Genomic DNA, 17721 nt, shown 5'->3' with positions numbered 1-17721 from the left:
TATCGATTAAAAAAAGAATCATCGATATCGGTCCACCCAGTAAAATAGTAATGAGGTTAATATAACTTTGGTCGACGTAAAATAGCCAAGTAAATACCCAGTATTAGCAATAACTCAAAAATTAAAAGCTCAAATATATTTATAACGAATAAACTGCTACTCTCTACTCTAGTGGAATATTGTAATTTGATCGATAGTGAACGAAGTAATTTCATAACATTTTGATAGATGGCGTTGTGGCAAAGTATTGAACATGACCACAGTCGTCTTAACATCGTCATGTAAATACGTGTCATCAAAGATTACTCAAAAATTGCTCATTATATCTCAATCATATTTAAAACGGACGACATGACAAGTATTAGCTTTTGATTTATACAAAAAAGATCAAAATCAGTGCACCCAGTAAAAAGATATAACGTATAATACAACGTAGGGTGACGAAAAAACCGTCAAGTAAATACGCAATATTAGATATAACTCACAAATTACGAATCAAATCTCAATTAAATTTGAATGGGACCACGTGACGAATAGTAGCTTTTAATTTATATAAGAAACGTCAAAATCGGTGCACCCAGTAAAAAGTTATGAGGTATAATACAACGTAAGGTGACGAAAATAATGTCAAGTAAATACGCGTTATCAAAGATTAATCAAAAAGTAGTTATCAGATCTCGATAAAATTTATATGTGACCACATGATAAACATCAGCTTTCGATTAAAGTAAAAATTATCAAAATCGATACACCCAGTAAAAAGTTATTGCGGATTTTCAAGAGTTTCTCTCGATTTCTCTGGGATCCCATCATCAGATCCTGGTTTCCTTATCATGGTACCAAACTAGGGATATCCCCTTTCCAACAAAAAAAGAATTATCAAAATCGGTACATCCAGTAGAAAGTTATGTGGTATAATACAACGTAGGTCGACGAAAAAAGCGTCAAGTAAAAACGCATTATTAGATATAATTCGAAAAGTAGTTGTTAGATCTCAAATAAATTTAAATGGGACCAATCGGCACACACCACCTTTCGATTAAAACAAAATTTGTCGAAATCGGTCTACCTGGTCAAAAGTTCTGATGTAACATACATAAAAAAAAAAAAAAAAAAAAAAAAAAAAAAAAAAAAAAATACAGTCGAATTGAGAACCTCCTCCTTTTTTGGAAGTCGGTTAAAAATGTTTAGAATTCCTAATGTGGGGGTAACACAAAAATAAAATCGTCGACACCTTCATGATCAAATAAAGTGTGTGTGTGCGTGTGCGTGTCATACACGGCAGAAGTGAAACTTCTGAAAAGTATTCTAGGAGAGATTTTTTTTCCACCGAGAAAATAAAATACTTTGTAATGTCTTGTTTCATATTCTTTCGCCGACTTAATCCTATACATTTGTCTGTTTCTGTATCGTGACGTATTTTCGTTTCATCAACTTTAGAATGAGCTATCTAACGAATGAAGTAATGATAAAATCATCGATATCCCCACCGACTTGGTTATTAAAGAATAATAGAATCAATAAATTTTTAAATACAAATTATAAAGAAAAGTTTAAAATACAAATTCCTGACATTTATCAAAAATATCTTTATAAAAAATATAAAAACATAAAATGCGGTTTGATTATTTTGTGATATACAACTGAGGTAGGGCACAGCAGGAATTTCCTGCTCAAAATATGGAGCAGCCCGACTGGGGTAGTACCTCGACCTTACAGAAGACCACAGTTGAATAATACTGTTTTCAAGCAGTATTGTGTTCCTGCTGGTGAGTAAGGTGACCAGAGCTACTGGGAGGGAATAGGATGGGGTCGGCAACGCGCTTGCGATGCTTCTAATGTTGCAGGTGTCTATAAGCTACGGTAATCGCTTACCATCAGGTGAGCCGTACGCTTGTTTGCCGACCTAGTGATATAAAAAAAAAAACATTAAGAATTAGATAAATATTCAATTGTAAACATCATATAATATGTGTTGTAATACAATCGTATTTTATAAGAAACTCACGTAAAAAATAAGCGAAAGCATTAAGAAAAACCAATCAAATCAAACAAGCCCGTCTTATGAGGAAAAACTACTCAATCAAAATGAATGCCAACAATCTGCGGACGGAGTCTAATAAAGATTAAGGATATTTCATTATACGTAATCCTTCATATAATAGGCTTACGTTGGTTGACATTTGTTGCAATCGGTTTTCGGAGGGAAAAATGCTTCGTGTGTAGAATGAATAGCCGCGGATCGAGTTTAGTACCTAGTTGTACTCTTATTTGTATGATAGGGTGAAATACAATTAGATGGAATGCTTTTCTTGTTGTACCTAAGAATAACTTAAGAAAAAAAAAGACAAAGTTTGTACATTTGTGGATACGCCACATTACACCAGACTAATAACTATTCCAGGGGCGCTGACGTCGTCGGAGCAGCTGACCCGCCTGGGCGCCCTGCTGAACAGCCTGACGCTCCACCCGCGTCTGGGCCGCTGCGTTTTGAACGCTGCGATTATCGGCTGCGTTCTGTCCGCTATCAACGTGGCCACACACGATTCCGCTAGCGTCGATTTGTTCAATAACTCCGCTGATAGGCGCGATGGTAAGCTTTATTTCTCTATTTAATGAAACACTTTTTTCGGATTTTATCGCGGTTTATTATTAACTTTTGATTCCCGACGTTTCGGATACTTTACAGCAACCATGGTCACGGGAGGACTGAGGTGTCAGACGTCCCAACGTTACAAAGTTATTCGAAACTACCCGACATACATCAATATTTTATTTAGTCCTATCTACGCAGAATGTGCTAATTGAATCTTTAATCTGTGGTAAATTATGCTTGGTTTTTGATTTAATTATATTAGTAATGGGGTCCCAAGCAGGTTATTTCTCTATTTACTGATTTAAAAAAAAATACAATTGTCTACGTTTAAGTTATAAATTTAAATATCGAATGATATTTAAAATGCGCTGCTTACAGACACAAAACTGACATAACGACAATACATATGACAAAAGGAATAGTAGTAATAAAAGATAAATAAAACACATGATAAAAATTAATGTACTTTATTAAATGAAAGGCATTAAAAAGTAATTTCTTACTTAATTAAATATTATATTAAATTTATTATTTAATTATAATTTTTTTTTAGAAATACGTGAAATAAAACGTCAATTCAGTAAAACATCAGACCACGCAGCAGTCGACTGGATACAAGACGAATTCGAACAGGCGTTAAAAGAGTCGGGCTGGACAGGTGTGGATGTATGGTGCGATAAATACGGCCTGCGGAAGGATAGGCTGAATTATGTCAAGTGTGAGTACTTTTTTTTTAAATCCTCTGGGCTAAAAAATACATACCACTTACCTGCTAATTGACATCACTTGGTTTAGGCACTTAATTAAAAAACAATTTGTGTAACATTTGTAAGTAAAGCTGTTTATGAAAACTTAAGTGTGTATGTATGTATGATATAATATATGGGATTGTTTGGTTTCTTATAGCTCTGTCTCCTCTAATTACTGTTCATTTTGGGTGGCCTGTAAAAAAAATTTTTTTTAGGAATAGGTCCATCTTCATTTAATTATTTTTATTTTGTTTACTTCAAATAACAATAATAATCGTAAAGCTTTTTTACATTCAAAGTACATTAACAAGTGATATAAAACGGCAGAGGTAAAACAAATACTTAAGCACTTTATACAACTATTACTTTATTAATAAACACTTATACAAACTGGCAGCGTTTCTACTTATTTGAATGCTAACACAAGAATAATCACATAAATCAACAATCGGGGCATTTATACCCTCTTTATTTGGCGGTTGAACGTAATGTCACTCACAACCGGAAGATCGTTAACGAACCGTATGGCTTTGGCTCATTTTCGCTTGGCTATGGCGTGGCGTCATAAGGCTCGGCTAGGTAATATGGTGTGGCGTTACAGATATTAATTACAAAATTTACTTTCAAACAAATATTGTATATAATTACGTATGTGTAATAAAATGAAACCAATGATATATTTTTATAATTTCAGTACTCTCAAAACTTCATCTGGAGCATTTATTAAAAACCGGTCTAATAGAGCGGACGACAGAACTCGATGAAATTAACCGGTTCTCTGACATCGATGAACTGACGTCCGCTGTCTTGTTATCCGGTTCTAACTCGCTACTGGTCACGAAGAAACATGTTGAAACGACGGGCAAACTGAAGACTGTTGTTACTGTGTTTACTAGGTGAGTAAAATACTTAGGTGTTAAAAAAATTGGTTGTCTGTAAAGTTGGTTTACGGACGATAGTTTAACGTGATAACGTCATAACAAAACATCTCCTCGGACGCATAGGCCAATTGAGTGAAAGAGAGATAGATACGACGCAAGCGTACAATGATCACAACGGGACAATGAGTTCTTTTTCGTGCATGCAGCCGGCGTTCATCGATTGATTAGACGTTGACACGTCAAAATGTGTGAGCTTTAGAGCATACGACTGAAGTAAAACTTAAGAAATGTAACTCTCTCTTTCAAACATCACTAGCTTATTTCTTACGATTTGTTTTTGTGTTACCCACACATTAGGAAAATCTAAACAATTTTTTTTAATATCATATCAAAAATCACTAGCTTATTAGCTCTCAACTTCCGTTCGCCTCGCCCGATCACACTTTTCGTAATGCTCTCATCATTCACCAGCTTACTCTCCAAAACAAGTGTGCGTAAAGATGTTTTACTTCAAAAATGTGTGTCAAGTTTAATATATGACTGAAGCTTACCCCTAAAGAACTATTACCATATCATTTGAAAATGTATTTATCTCTTTGTAATAAAAAAAAAAAATACAACTTTGTGCAGTAAAACTCAGTCCCAGAGCAGGTCAGCGTTACTGTTTCACTCCACATATTCTCAAACCCAGGGTCTTAAATAATGTCTTAAGGTGTAGACTATAAGAAAATTTATATCGAACGATAAACCTTTCGTAAAATATAATATTTTGTTGTTTTGTTAAAAATGGATCTCTTGAGATGTTAAATTGGCTCTGAGAAATTTTTTATTAAAACTAGCATTTTTAAAGCCAATATATTTTTGTCCTAGCGACGGCTTGTTGTACGACAAATATTTGTATGTTTCATACACATTTTGGTCGTAGTCTGGGTGTTTGTTTGTATTATTTGTATTTCTTATCCACACAAAAGATTATACCCCACTGGGGGGTAGTTTTATGTGAAACGTTTATATTAATTTGTGTGTTTGAATATTCACGAGTAGCTCGTAAATTGATAAAACAAAATTTAAAAGTTGGCTAGAAATTTTTGTTTTTACATGAAACATGATCTATAACACCTACAGAACCTCCCATTTGAAGGAACGTAGTTAGGAGTCAATCAGCCTGTATATATTTATGCCTTAGCATGTTTATACAGTGGAGTTCATAAAAATTGTAGACAGGGTAGGCAGTCAAAAAAAAAATTGAACAGCCACTCTGCACTTACTTTCTCGCAATTTTTTCCTAGTTTATTTTAATTTTGTTGGGAATAGAGGCTTTTAGATAATTTCAAGAACAGACAAGTAAATTATTGGACACGCAAAGTGCATTTATACTAATAATGCAGGCATACAAATAAACGTACAGCAACCAACTGATACCTATTAGACTTGGGTAACTCATGAGTGAGTGATACAAATGAAACATCAAACAAATCAGTTACTGGATAGACACAGTGACGTCATAAAGCCGGCACTCTGATAATTTCGTTTGCGTCAAACAGGAAATCATTGATAACACTATCATTGATAATACGAAAGTACTTGTTTATTTATTATAAATGAAAAATTATAACGTCATTGTTATTTATGTGTTAAATAGATACGCCTGAACAATTTTTATTTTATCTGTAAAATCGAACGTGTTGAAATTTCAATGCACTATTGACTTTCATCAAACACACGTCTCCGTTACATATTTCACAAGTAAACTTATCATCATCACACATTATTTATATTATATTATCATTTCACAAGTAAACTTATCATCATCAAGTAAACTTATCATCAAGTAAACTTATCATCACTATTAAATTAATATTTTCAAAAAATTAAAAGTGAATTGTCACAATATTACTCTGTGGAATGTTGCGATTACGCGACCGTGTCAAAAATCATAATTATTTTTTTTTTATAGTAGTACAAACGGTATCGAATTCAAGACAATTTAATTTGACAGGTTATTCTTAGCCTGTGCCTAATTTCGTTGTTAACCGACCAATGTTAAAAACAATAATTTTTTCGTATTCCATATAACGCGATTATAAAATTGTAGGATTATATAATGTCTTACTGTCATTGCTAACATTTATTATGCTGTAGGCAGAAGTTTAAGAGCCATTTCACAATTTTACGCTCTTCAAGTTTAGGTAAATTTGGTCGCATCGCGCGAGTCGTACGAGCCGCGCGATCTTTGTGCTAGTAAGTATAGTGTGACAACCAAAAGACTATCTTGATCATTTTCTGATGTATAATAAAAATTATAACTATGGTATAAAATGTTTTTTTACATAATTAATTATATAACAACAGTCAATAAATTTAAAATAAAAATAAAAAATCAATTTTATGAAACAATTTTTTTTAAATTGATTTAGTTTTTTCAGTTTACGAATGAATCTAATATTTACGATATGAATAAAATAGCATTTTATGACATCGAGACCGACAAACATATTAATTAACAAATAACAAGACAAACAGATTGAAATGCCTATTTGTATTGATAGTGTGAGAAAAGAAAATTACATTATACATTTGTTTACAGAAATTATCATTATATTATTTTACAGTCATTTTCGTAATATGTTTATTTTATTTATATTTTATTATAAAAGTATCAAATGCCGTTTATCCGCTATAACAACAGGCGCTTGCCGCGTGTGAGCGAAAGAGACGGCTCCGCAGAATTTGGCGTGGACCTTACCTCTAAGAACGCTAGCGCTCGACTGATTTACTGAGCTTGATGCGTGGTAATATATACTATCTTTTTATTATTTAATATAAAATGTATTTAAAATGATTACATCTTTTAATTATTTTTTTTTGTATTCCTTAATGATGTAAGTTTACTTTGATGAAGATAGTTTGTTAAAATTTCTTAGTTTTCTAAGAAAAATATCGCTTTTAAAATTGTACTTATTTGGAAAATATTCGTAACTTTAAATTTTTTTTATCGTTTAACCTTTTGACCGCCACGCCTCAAAACCATTCCCGTGCCCTGTACGCCAAGGCATAAAATAAACAAAAATACCTACGAAAAAAATAGTGCTGCCAAGAGTCATTATCGAGTACCACACAGTGACTTGTTTTTGTTGGTTTTTATGCAATAAATGACTACTTATATAATCTAGGAAGGTTTATTTTTTAATATTTTTCTTGTGTTATCTTGCACTCGTTATATATACTTACAACAACATAAATAAAAAACAAACATTACAAAAATAATCGTAGTAAAGCACAACACTCTTTTCTATCGCCATGACGTCATTGTCACGACTGGACGACTACGGCGCAGCTGACCTACGGTTATGAAACTCTCTTTAGAGACGTGCTGTGTCGCACGCAAGGAAGCCGCAGGCTATATATCGATTTCGAATCGAATCGATATAGACATGAAAAGTAATTTAGAAAAAAATTAACCTAATTCAAATTTGTAATTTTTTAACCGACTTCAAAAAAGGAGGAGGTTACTCAATTCGACCGATTCGATATATATTTTATATTTTTTTTATTTATGTTCGGGGATAACTTTGTCGTTTATGAAACGATTTTGATAATTCTTTTTTTGTTGGAAAGGAGATAACCCCGGTGTAGTACCATGCCAAGGAAACCAGGATTTTATAATGAGATCTCGAAAATCTGCATAACTTTTACTGGGTGTACCCTGATTTTGATGATTTTTAATTTAATCGAAAGCCGATGTTTATCATGTAGTCACATTTAAATTTCATCCAAACCCGATTACAACTTTTTGATTGATCTTTGATAATGCATATTTACTTGACTATTTTTTCGTCTACCTACGTTGTATTACTTGTCGATATAATTGAAGTTAGTTTTTTTCGTTTGCCTGCAAACACAATTATTATCTTATTAGATAATAGTTTATTATTTAAGGTTCATTAGAACAGTATTCCACTGTGCCCCGTTCCATAGTGCCCCATAAGGTCAACGTTTTAAACGAGTTTTATAAAAACTTAGGTTATTTTTTGAACTTTCCACACAATTGTTTCAAATGATTAAAATTAATGAAAAAAAAAAATATCATTTACCTATTCTTTAACTTTTTTACTAAAAAGAAAGTACTCAACTTTTGAACAAGAATAATTGTGTTTGCTCGAATACAACGTAGATCGACGAAAAAATAGTCAAGTAACTACGCGTTATCAAAGATTACTCAAAAAGTAGATATCAGATCTCAATGAAATTTATATGTGACCACATGATAAACATTAGCTTTCGATAAAATTAAAAATTATCAAAATCGGTACACCCAGTAAAAAGTTATTACGGATTTTCAAGAGTCCCTACGCGCTGTAATTGGTCGAAGCGTTACCACACGGATTAGTTTAGAATTCAAATTTTTATCGACACTGTTCCATAGTGCCCCGTGTTCCACTGTTCCCCAACTCAGTAGTTGATCCGATTAAGCAAATTAATATAATCGGTGCGGTCGATGCCAGCCTTAGTTTAAAAGAAATATTTACATGCGTTAAATATTTTTTTGCTTAGGTAGCAAATAGTACTAAAACAGTACTGAGTAAGTAGCAATATTTCAAATCAAATATTTCACGACACACGACACGACATGGGTCTTAGAAAAAAAGCTTTTATGAGAGTGGGGGTTAGAGATGATATTGATGCTGCCAGATGATTTTGAGAATGAGAAAGAAAATCGTAATTTCGCTCTTAACCTTAGATAAAAAAAATATTTTCTTTTTTTATTGTATATTATTAAAATCATCGACGCCTTCCAAAATGCGACGATGTTCTAAGGTATCGCTCGTCTTGCACTTCACTAGTTTTCTCGCTATTAGCTTATGACGTCATCAGCGTGTCGTCTATACTTGACAACGGCGTGTAGAGAACGGATTAATGACTACGCGCTAGAGATGCGCCAGATTTGAGATATCAGATTTATTATGGCGATTTGATTGATTTTTAGTTGATTTGATTTTTTATTCATTTGCTATTTATGTGTTAGCTGATGATAGTTTTATGTTTTTTACCTTTTGTTTTATTCAAATATTAAATTATTTATAGAAAATATAACACGTTTGAGTTGAATTTTGAATAGCTAATTGCAAAAATGACTTGTAATTATGATTTTTTTAAAGTGCAATAAAGAATATATAAATCATCTATACCATTTTGACTAGCCCGGTGGCGCAGTTTGTAGTGACTACAGGTCAGCGGTGCTTTCTGCTCCGGAGGTTATGGGTTTGATTCCCACCCCGAGTCTGGGTATAATATATATTTATTTATATGTGTATTATTTATATGTATGCTTATCAAAAAAAAAATAGCTATACCAGTCAGCTGTTACCCATCAGCTGTTAACACAAGCATTAAGTTGCTTACTTTAGGAACAGATGACCGTGTGTGTATGTTGTAAATATTTATTTATTTATTATTTATTTATACCTCTAGCGTCACATCCCTAACGGTCAACTATAGACGACTTCGGCGTTCTGGACATATCATTTACGTGGAATAAAAATGCATGTTTTTATTTCAATGTTTCTCAGTACGTGTAGCTCTAAAAGACTTGTTTTTTATACTCAAATGTTGCGGGGATATTCTATTTTCATAAATGTTGAATTAAAATACTAGAAATATTTTTTTAATAATTTTATTTAATATTTTTGTGGTCCGGGTTTTTTGTCACCTATAGACGTCGCTGGCGCACAGGACTCGCGAGCCCTTGTCAAGTATAGGTGACTACGGCGGTCAAAAGGTTAATAGAGATACAAATTGAATAAAAATCTGCGATAGTGCGCAACAAAATTATATTCCACATATTACGTATTTTTTTAAAATGGTTTCAACGTAGAGGTTATTGAAAAGTAGGACTTCAAAGTATACATTGCGACCGTTTACCCCGGGGAGGAGGCTGATGAAAAGGTTAATAATTTTATACACATAATATAAATCAAAATTCTGATCTGACTATGGACTATAACAAAGGTTGCTCTATTATATTTCAAGAATATAAATTACATTATTGCATCCAACACTGACATTAACGACGTCAAAATATTACAATTTCGCGGATTGTTACCGATTTTTGTGAAATGGCTCTTAATAAAAGGCCCGTCGTCGACGCGCACGAAGCGTTGATATCGCATGTATGACGGCGGGTTTTTTTGAAGCGGATTTATATTGCATTATGATTTATGTCTTTTTCAAACATATGTATTCAAAAATAATTGTAATGTTCATGTTTTATATATCATTTTTAGTAACATGCCAGGGTAGGCAGTGCCTTTCTGCCTATATGATATGCACGCAATTTTTAATTATGTCACCAACATACAATTTTATACTGATTATTATACATATTTCATATTTTCACAGTAAAGGCGAGAGAGCACATATAGCAAGTGACAGCGTCAACCACGGTATAACAAAGTCCCCACAACTCAACACGCAACTTTTAACCTACTTTGGCGGACACCATTCAGTGGAAAGACGAGCTTTAGTTGTTCACAAGACGTCGTTGATATCACCCCATACTGTTTTATTGTTTTCTAATGGGGATATCAAACGTGAAATTGTGGTATGTTATATTTATTGTTGTGTTTTATACTAGCTGGGGTTTGTGGCTTTGTTTTATACTAGCTGAGGTTCGTGGCTTTAGATGCTTGATTACCATTATGTATGAATATGTGTACGAAAATTAGCCTATGTTATTCTAAATGTTGTCTAACCTACCAAGTTTTATTGCAAGCGGTTTCAGTACTTTTTGTTTGAAATAGTTATAAATATACATTTAAACTTTAATTGTGATATCAATATGGAAATATGATTTAAAGTAAGTAAACAAAAAGATATCGTAGCATTTTTTAGAAATTTTCCCCTCAAGAGATTGAAATTAGGTCTGAAATACTTTATAAGATATACTTATGCATAAACAAAATCATGACCTATAGCTAGTAGTTCCTTAATTATTATATTTTTTTATTCTTAGTAAACCTATTCACAAATTAATCGATAATTTTCACTATTACAGGACGGCAGTGATGGGGAGACAAGTGAATTACATCTAACAAAACACAACCTCAAAATCTACATGCCTACTAGGTTAGTCGTTTTTACCTATAATAAATAAATAAACAAATATAATAACATCAAATCTATCGCGCAACATACGAACTAAGAGCCCCACAACAGCAGCCCGACTGGGGTAGTGCCTCGACCTTACAGAAGATTACAGCTAATAAATAAATAAATATCTACACAATACACACACGTCTGTTCCTAAAGTAAGCAACTTAATGCTTGTGTTATGGGTAATAGCCGAGTGGTATAGCTATTTTTTTTTTTTTTTTGATAATTATACTTATAAATAATACATATATAAATATATTTTACACCCAGACTCAGGGTGGGAATCGAACCCACAACACTCGGAGCAGAAATCACTACAAACTGCGCCAACGAGTTAGTCTATAACTACTTTTGAGCAATGTTACAATGGAGGGTATAGGTAGGGGTGTAAAACTGCTTGCAAGCAATTTTGCAATGGGGTGTATAGGTAGGGGGGTTTCTATATGTTACGATAATCGATTACCATCAGATGAGCCGTATGCTTGTTTGCCAATCTAGTTTTATGAAAAAAATATGACAACCAGCAGTTACTGAGTTTAATGCGTTCAAATAAACAAACATTTCAGATTTATATATAAGTATAAGTACCTATAAACAATAATACATGTATAAGCAACAAATAAACACACTAGTTCTGTTTTCCAGTCATCCAATACAGAAATATAAATATTGGCAGTTTAAAAATAAAAGTGACAAATTTCTAATAAAAATTCTTTTATTTACAGTCAAGCGGAGTTAATCCTGAAAGCAAGAGAAATGCTACACACAACTCTGCAATACTACATAGAGAGGGATATAAGAAAAGTTAAATTCGATGATTTAACTTTAATATCTAGATTTAAGACAAGACTCGTGAAAGCACTAGGCAGAATCCTAGTTGAAGGTCATAAGGAATATGTACCAGAAATTGATACTGGTAGATAAATAGATTATTTAGATTAAAGTGTTGTTTTCTTCCTCCCAATTGAAATTTTTTAGTATATAAGAATTTAGTATAAAAAAGAAAAAAAATTTTGGTACATAAAAGTTGCATATTACAAATACATGAACACAAAAAAAAGCAAAAACATGACATAAAAATAAATCTATATACAATACAAATAATAAAATAGGAGTGTTTGTTTGTAATATTAAAATAACCGTTTTTACTATATACATATGAATGTATACAAGATACATATACGAAAATAACATTTTTTTTTACAATTTCTGTCTGTTCGTTCCGGTTAAAATCTGAAATGGCTAGACCTAGTTTGACGGGACTTTTACTGGCAGATGGCTGGTGTAATAAAGGGTAACTTAGACTACTTTTATTTTAGATTTTTTTTTTTCCATTTTATAGCTCTGCGAACTGACCAATAACTCTTTGTTGAATTCCACGCGGACGAAGTCGCGGGTACAGCTATTTATAAATGACTGTACTGTGGCTATGAGCGTTAACAATTCCAGCGTCAGCACAAATCACTAGATACTAAATAATTTAAATAACAATATAATTTGAACGAAATCATATCGACCTTGTAAATGAGATAAACTAGTTCTGCAAAACATTTCATTCAACAAAAAAAAAAAACAGGAAATTGTTATTAAATCATACAAAAGCATTAACTGTACCATATTTCACAAGCGTTAATGGGCAATTTTTTATTTCATTGTCACTATGATTTTTATGCATGTCCTACCCAGTTCATAAGGTATTTCTTATACATTTAAAGTGTTTAGTTTAAACGTATGTTTTGTCTTTGTAGTAGACTTTATTGGCTTTCGGAATTTATACAAATTATTAGTGTTACTCTATTTTTTAAATAAAAATACTTTATTTATGATTACTAAATCGTTATTAAACCTATGTCCCACCACACACTGGCCATAATGTTTTACCTTAAAGAATTTTTTTAAAAAAAGCATGTGATGGAGTATTATATCTCCGAAGAAAGGAATATTTATCTTAAAATGATTTTAATAACACACGTTCGTTTATTTTAATATTAAACAAAATTAATTACAATTAATTTCTAGGGCACAAAATCTAACTAGGTGGAAATTCCTATTGAGTTACGCTATTTTCTTACCTCTCTTCGAAAACTACCAAATAATATCCTTTTCTTTTAAATGGAAACACTCTCAAACAGTCTGATTTGTCCGCAATTTTGAAAGCAAAGCGTTATGTTACAAAAACTAGCGGCTGGGCGAGAAGACGTGTTGCAGTGTAAAAATTTTGTTCCATTTAAAAACGTAGTTTTCTCGGGTGAATTGCATGATTTTATGTACTTGCTTGAAAGCAATTGGTTTCCTATTGTGTTTATTCCTAAATTATCGCTAAACAAGTTTAATTACAAGTTTAACATTGAATATTTAAGTAATAGTTTTGTATACTCACACAAAACGTTACGTTCCATTGAGAAATTTTGTAACTTAGTGGAACAAATTGTAACTCAATGTAAGGGTAAAGGCGCGATACATGTACGTAAAATTAATATTTTTCACTAAGGTGTCATAAAGTATTATTACGACTTTTGTCCGCGTGTTTTATATAAAAATATTACTATATTACTTAATAATTTTGTTTTAGACAGTAAAGTTTTACAAAAATGGCTTTGACACCAGCAGAACGTATGAAGAGGTATCGAGAACGACTAAAACTAAATCCAGAAAAATTGGAAAGTATTAAAAAGAAACACGCTGAATATGTAAAATCTAAAAGCAAAACAGTTAAGATCTGACGGAGAAGGAAAAGGAAAAGCAACGAAAAATTTGGAGAAATCAGAAACGTAAGCAAAAACAAAAGAAAAACAGCTTTTAGTTCAGGAAGAAAAAGGTACTAAGAAACCAAAAATAGCAAACCAAAGTAAATTGATTAAGAATTATAAGACTGCTTTAAAAAGAAACCAAAAATTGACAAAACTAGTAAATACCTATAAAAAAAGACTTTACCGTTTAAAAATTTCAACAGAAAAAAAAATTCAGACGCTTGAAAAAGACAACTTAAAATTGAAAGCAAGAACAGAACTTTTAGAATTAACTTTAAAAACTTCTTATAAACAATGTCAAACCGTAAAAGAAAAACAAACATTAAAAAATGTTGTTCTAAAGGAGAATATCCAGAGCATAATTAAAAAGACTTTCGTGTCGAAGCTGCTAGTATTAAAAGGAATGGTAAGAATAACAAATAAAAATAAAACCGAAAACAAGATACGTAAAGAAATTGAAAATTTTTATGTCAGAGATGACGTAAGCAGAATGACTGCCGGAAAAAAGCAATGTCGTACATTTAGAAAAAAAAAGGAGCAAATTCGATATCTCACCGACACAGTTCGTAATTTATATACAATGTATCGTAAAGAGGGAGGAAAATACAGCCTTTCAACTTTTAACAAATATAAACCTTTTTATGTACTATCCCCTGCCGTGCAAAACAGAGAAACGTGCTTGTGCATCAAGCACAACAATATGCAGTTGATGTTTTATGCTTTGAAGAAATACAGAATACTAAAGAATTTCAACACTGTTTTGGAAGTTATAAAAAATCTATGCTGCGACATAAATTCAAAGAAATGCATGTATGAAGAATGTAAAGAATGTAAAGACAAGACTATTTGCTACGAGCCTTTGGAAGAAAAGAAAGAAGATCAGGTTAAGTGGAGTCAATGGGAAGTAATTGATCATAAATACACGAAAACGGAAAATAAGAGCACAAAAGAATTAGCAACAAAAATAAAACGCTCAAATTGCAAAAAGTAGGAAGCATTCTTGATCTTAGGTCTTGTTTTGAAAAAAATCTAAAAACATTTAAAATGCATCATTTTAACTGGATTTACCAGCAAAAACAGTACCAAAAGTGTGTTAAGAACCTTCAACGACACGAAGCGCTAATTATTTGTGATTTTTCGGAAAATTACGCATGTAAAATGGGTGAAGAAATACAAGCAACACATTTCGGGGCCAGCAAAAATCAAATCACGTTACACACCGGTATGATTTATTGGGCTAAAAAATCACTTTCGTTTTGTACTATATCGGACAACAATTCTCATGAACCTGCAGCGATATGGGCACATTTGTTGCCAGTAATAAATGAGGTGAGAAAAATAGATAATTTAACAAAAGTGATCCATTTTTATTCAGATGGTCCTACATCCCAATATAGGCAAAAAAAAATTTTTATTTGCTCAATTTATTCACAGAAAAATTAAAACTTGACTATACTACCTGGTCATTTTCCGAGGCAGGTCATGGAAAGGGAGTAGCTGATGGGATCGGAGCCTCTGTTAAAAGAGCGTTGAATCGTCAAGTCGCATTTGGCAGGGATGTTGAGAACGGTTCACAAGCATACGAGCATCTTTCAAAATGTATGAATTTAGTAAAGATCATATACATACCCGAAAATGACATTGAAAATATACAAAAACTTGTGCCACAAAACCTCAAAACGATTATTGGCACTATGAAAATTCATCAGCTCTCATCTTGTTCACCAGGCCTCATCCAGTACAGGAATTTATCTTGTTTTTGTGGCACTAATAGGGGTTTGTGTAATTGTTTTGATCCAAAAACACATGCTTTTAACAACATATCTTCCCTGGAAGTTGCTAATTCCGAGTCTACAGTTATTGATATCTCTGATGATGCTGTAACTGACGGAACAAACTGTCCCAAGTATTCACTAAACATTAAAAAGAAAGAAAAATCTTTTCCAAAAGTCGCCAAGAAATGTAATTCTAATTTTGAGGTGATTACATTTGCAGCTGATATTCATGTTGACAATTTAGACTGCTTACCAAAACTTAGAATTCCTGATGTACTGGCTTTTAACAAGGAAAATGTGGACATCAATCAAGCTGACTTACCAATTCCCGTGAATTCTGATATTAGGAACATAGATACAAATTTGCAAAATGTTGACGACGTCATATATGCTCATGATAATAACTACCCGGCACACACCACACCAGAAGATTTAGATGGGATTGTAATAGACTTGATGCTGGATGAGGAAGAAAAAAAACTCATAAATGCTACTTACGACCTCCCCTATTTTGATGCAAACGACGATGCGACTACGACATCTAGCACGGACAATACTGCAGACCGTAAATTTCAACTATTGTTTGATAATTCTATAATCTCAAAGCCATTTGAAACTGACCGTGTTGCAGACAAAACTTTTATCCAGATGAATGATAAATCGGAAACTCCGAGACCAAGAAATAAGCGTGTTTCAACGGTAGCATGTTCCTCTGCTGAGCCTGTTCTAAAAAAAGTTAAAATTGAAATATTAAAGAATAGGATATTATTAACACCAAATAAAATGAAGATCGTCAAAAGTAAAACTGAACAAAATCCAGTAAGTTCAAGAGCACTTAAAACGACGATTAAACGCACTGTGTCGTGCAACAAATGTAAAAATATTTATCTTTTTTTTATAATTGCATGACGAAATGTTCTAAATGTGAACTATTTTACTGTGGAAAATGCATCACAAGTTCAAAATTAGAAGTTGATGATGTTTATGTCTGTGATACATGTGTGCAGAAGTGAGTAAAATATTTTTTATAATGCCTAGACGAGTTGGCACGAGTAGGTATGAGTAGGTATGGCCTAAAACCTAAGACTGATTAATTATAATTGTAATGATTCGAGGATTAGAGAATAAGTATTAGTTGATCTTAAAATAACTTTATTATTTGAAGACTGATAGAATAAGTAGGTAACATCTTATCTAAGTCAACTGTCAGGTTGTTTGTGCAATAATAAATTAAGAGATTTTATTTGTTATTGTAAGTAAAGGATTTTTTTTAATATATATAATTTGATTACTTTTCAGAATTTAGTTAGACTAAGAACATTGATAAAAATGAGGCAAAACCTACGTTAATTTTGTTTGTTTAATTTTTTTCTAATCAAATTTCTTTATGAGAAGAATAAAATTGTTTTTGTTAGTTTTAAAGTTGACTTTTATTTTTATAACTTTAAATCTATAGTCATTTTGGTAGCCATAGTGAACATTGCCTTATAATTTTGTTACGTTCCACTGAGAAATTGTCCTCTACTTTAGTAAGTAAATAATATTAATTTGTGTTATACCTACGTTTAGTACGACTTTTTTACGATTGTTATTTAATATTAGAAGATGTTGGTTTATAGATAATTATAATATTTGATATTGAGCTTTTTTAACTTAATAGCTATGCAAATTATAATAGTTAGGCCATATCAGTAATGTAACTCAAAGGAATTACTGATATCAATACTCAGCTATCTTTCTTTCTTTTCTTGGTTTTCTTTGATGGTTACTGAAAAGTACTTTATTATTTCTAAAATAAAACCTTTCATTTAAGCATAC

General features: G+C 32.1%; 1 protein-coding gene across 1 annotated transcript in view; it reads left to right on the top strand.

The window, feature by feature from the left end:
* Window positions 1–12321, top strand: part of LOC123664721 (ATP-dependent RNA helicase DHX30-like) — a 42593-nt gene extending 30272 nt beyond the window's left edge. The window contains exons 18-23 of the mRNA XM_045599219.1: window positions 2405–2593; window positions 3150–3314; window positions 4040–4241; window positions 10626–10821; window positions 11284–11351; window positions 12104–12321. Coding sequence (XP_045455175.1) covers window positions 2405–2593; window positions 3150–3314; window positions 4040–4241; window positions 10626–10821; window positions 11284–11351; window positions 12104–12302 — 1019 coding nt within the window. The 3' untranslated portion in view covers window positions 12303–12321. The remainder of the gene's footprint in view (window positions 1–2404; window positions 2594–3149; window positions 3315–4039; window positions 4242–10625; window positions 10822–11283; window positions 11352–12103) is intronic.
* Window positions 12322–17721: the final 5400 nt, after the last annotated feature.

The sequence above is a fragment of the Melitaea cinxia genome, chromosome 22, assembly GCF_905220565.1.
Source record: "Melitaea cinxia chromosome 22, ilMelCinx1.1, whole genome shotgun sequence".
Lineage (NCBI taxonomy): Eukaryota > Metazoa > Arthropoda > Insecta > Lepidoptera > Nymphalidae > Melitaea > Melitaea cinxia.
Note: the sequence above shows the minus strand (reverse complement) of the source record. Positions and strands in the feature narration are given on the sequence as shown.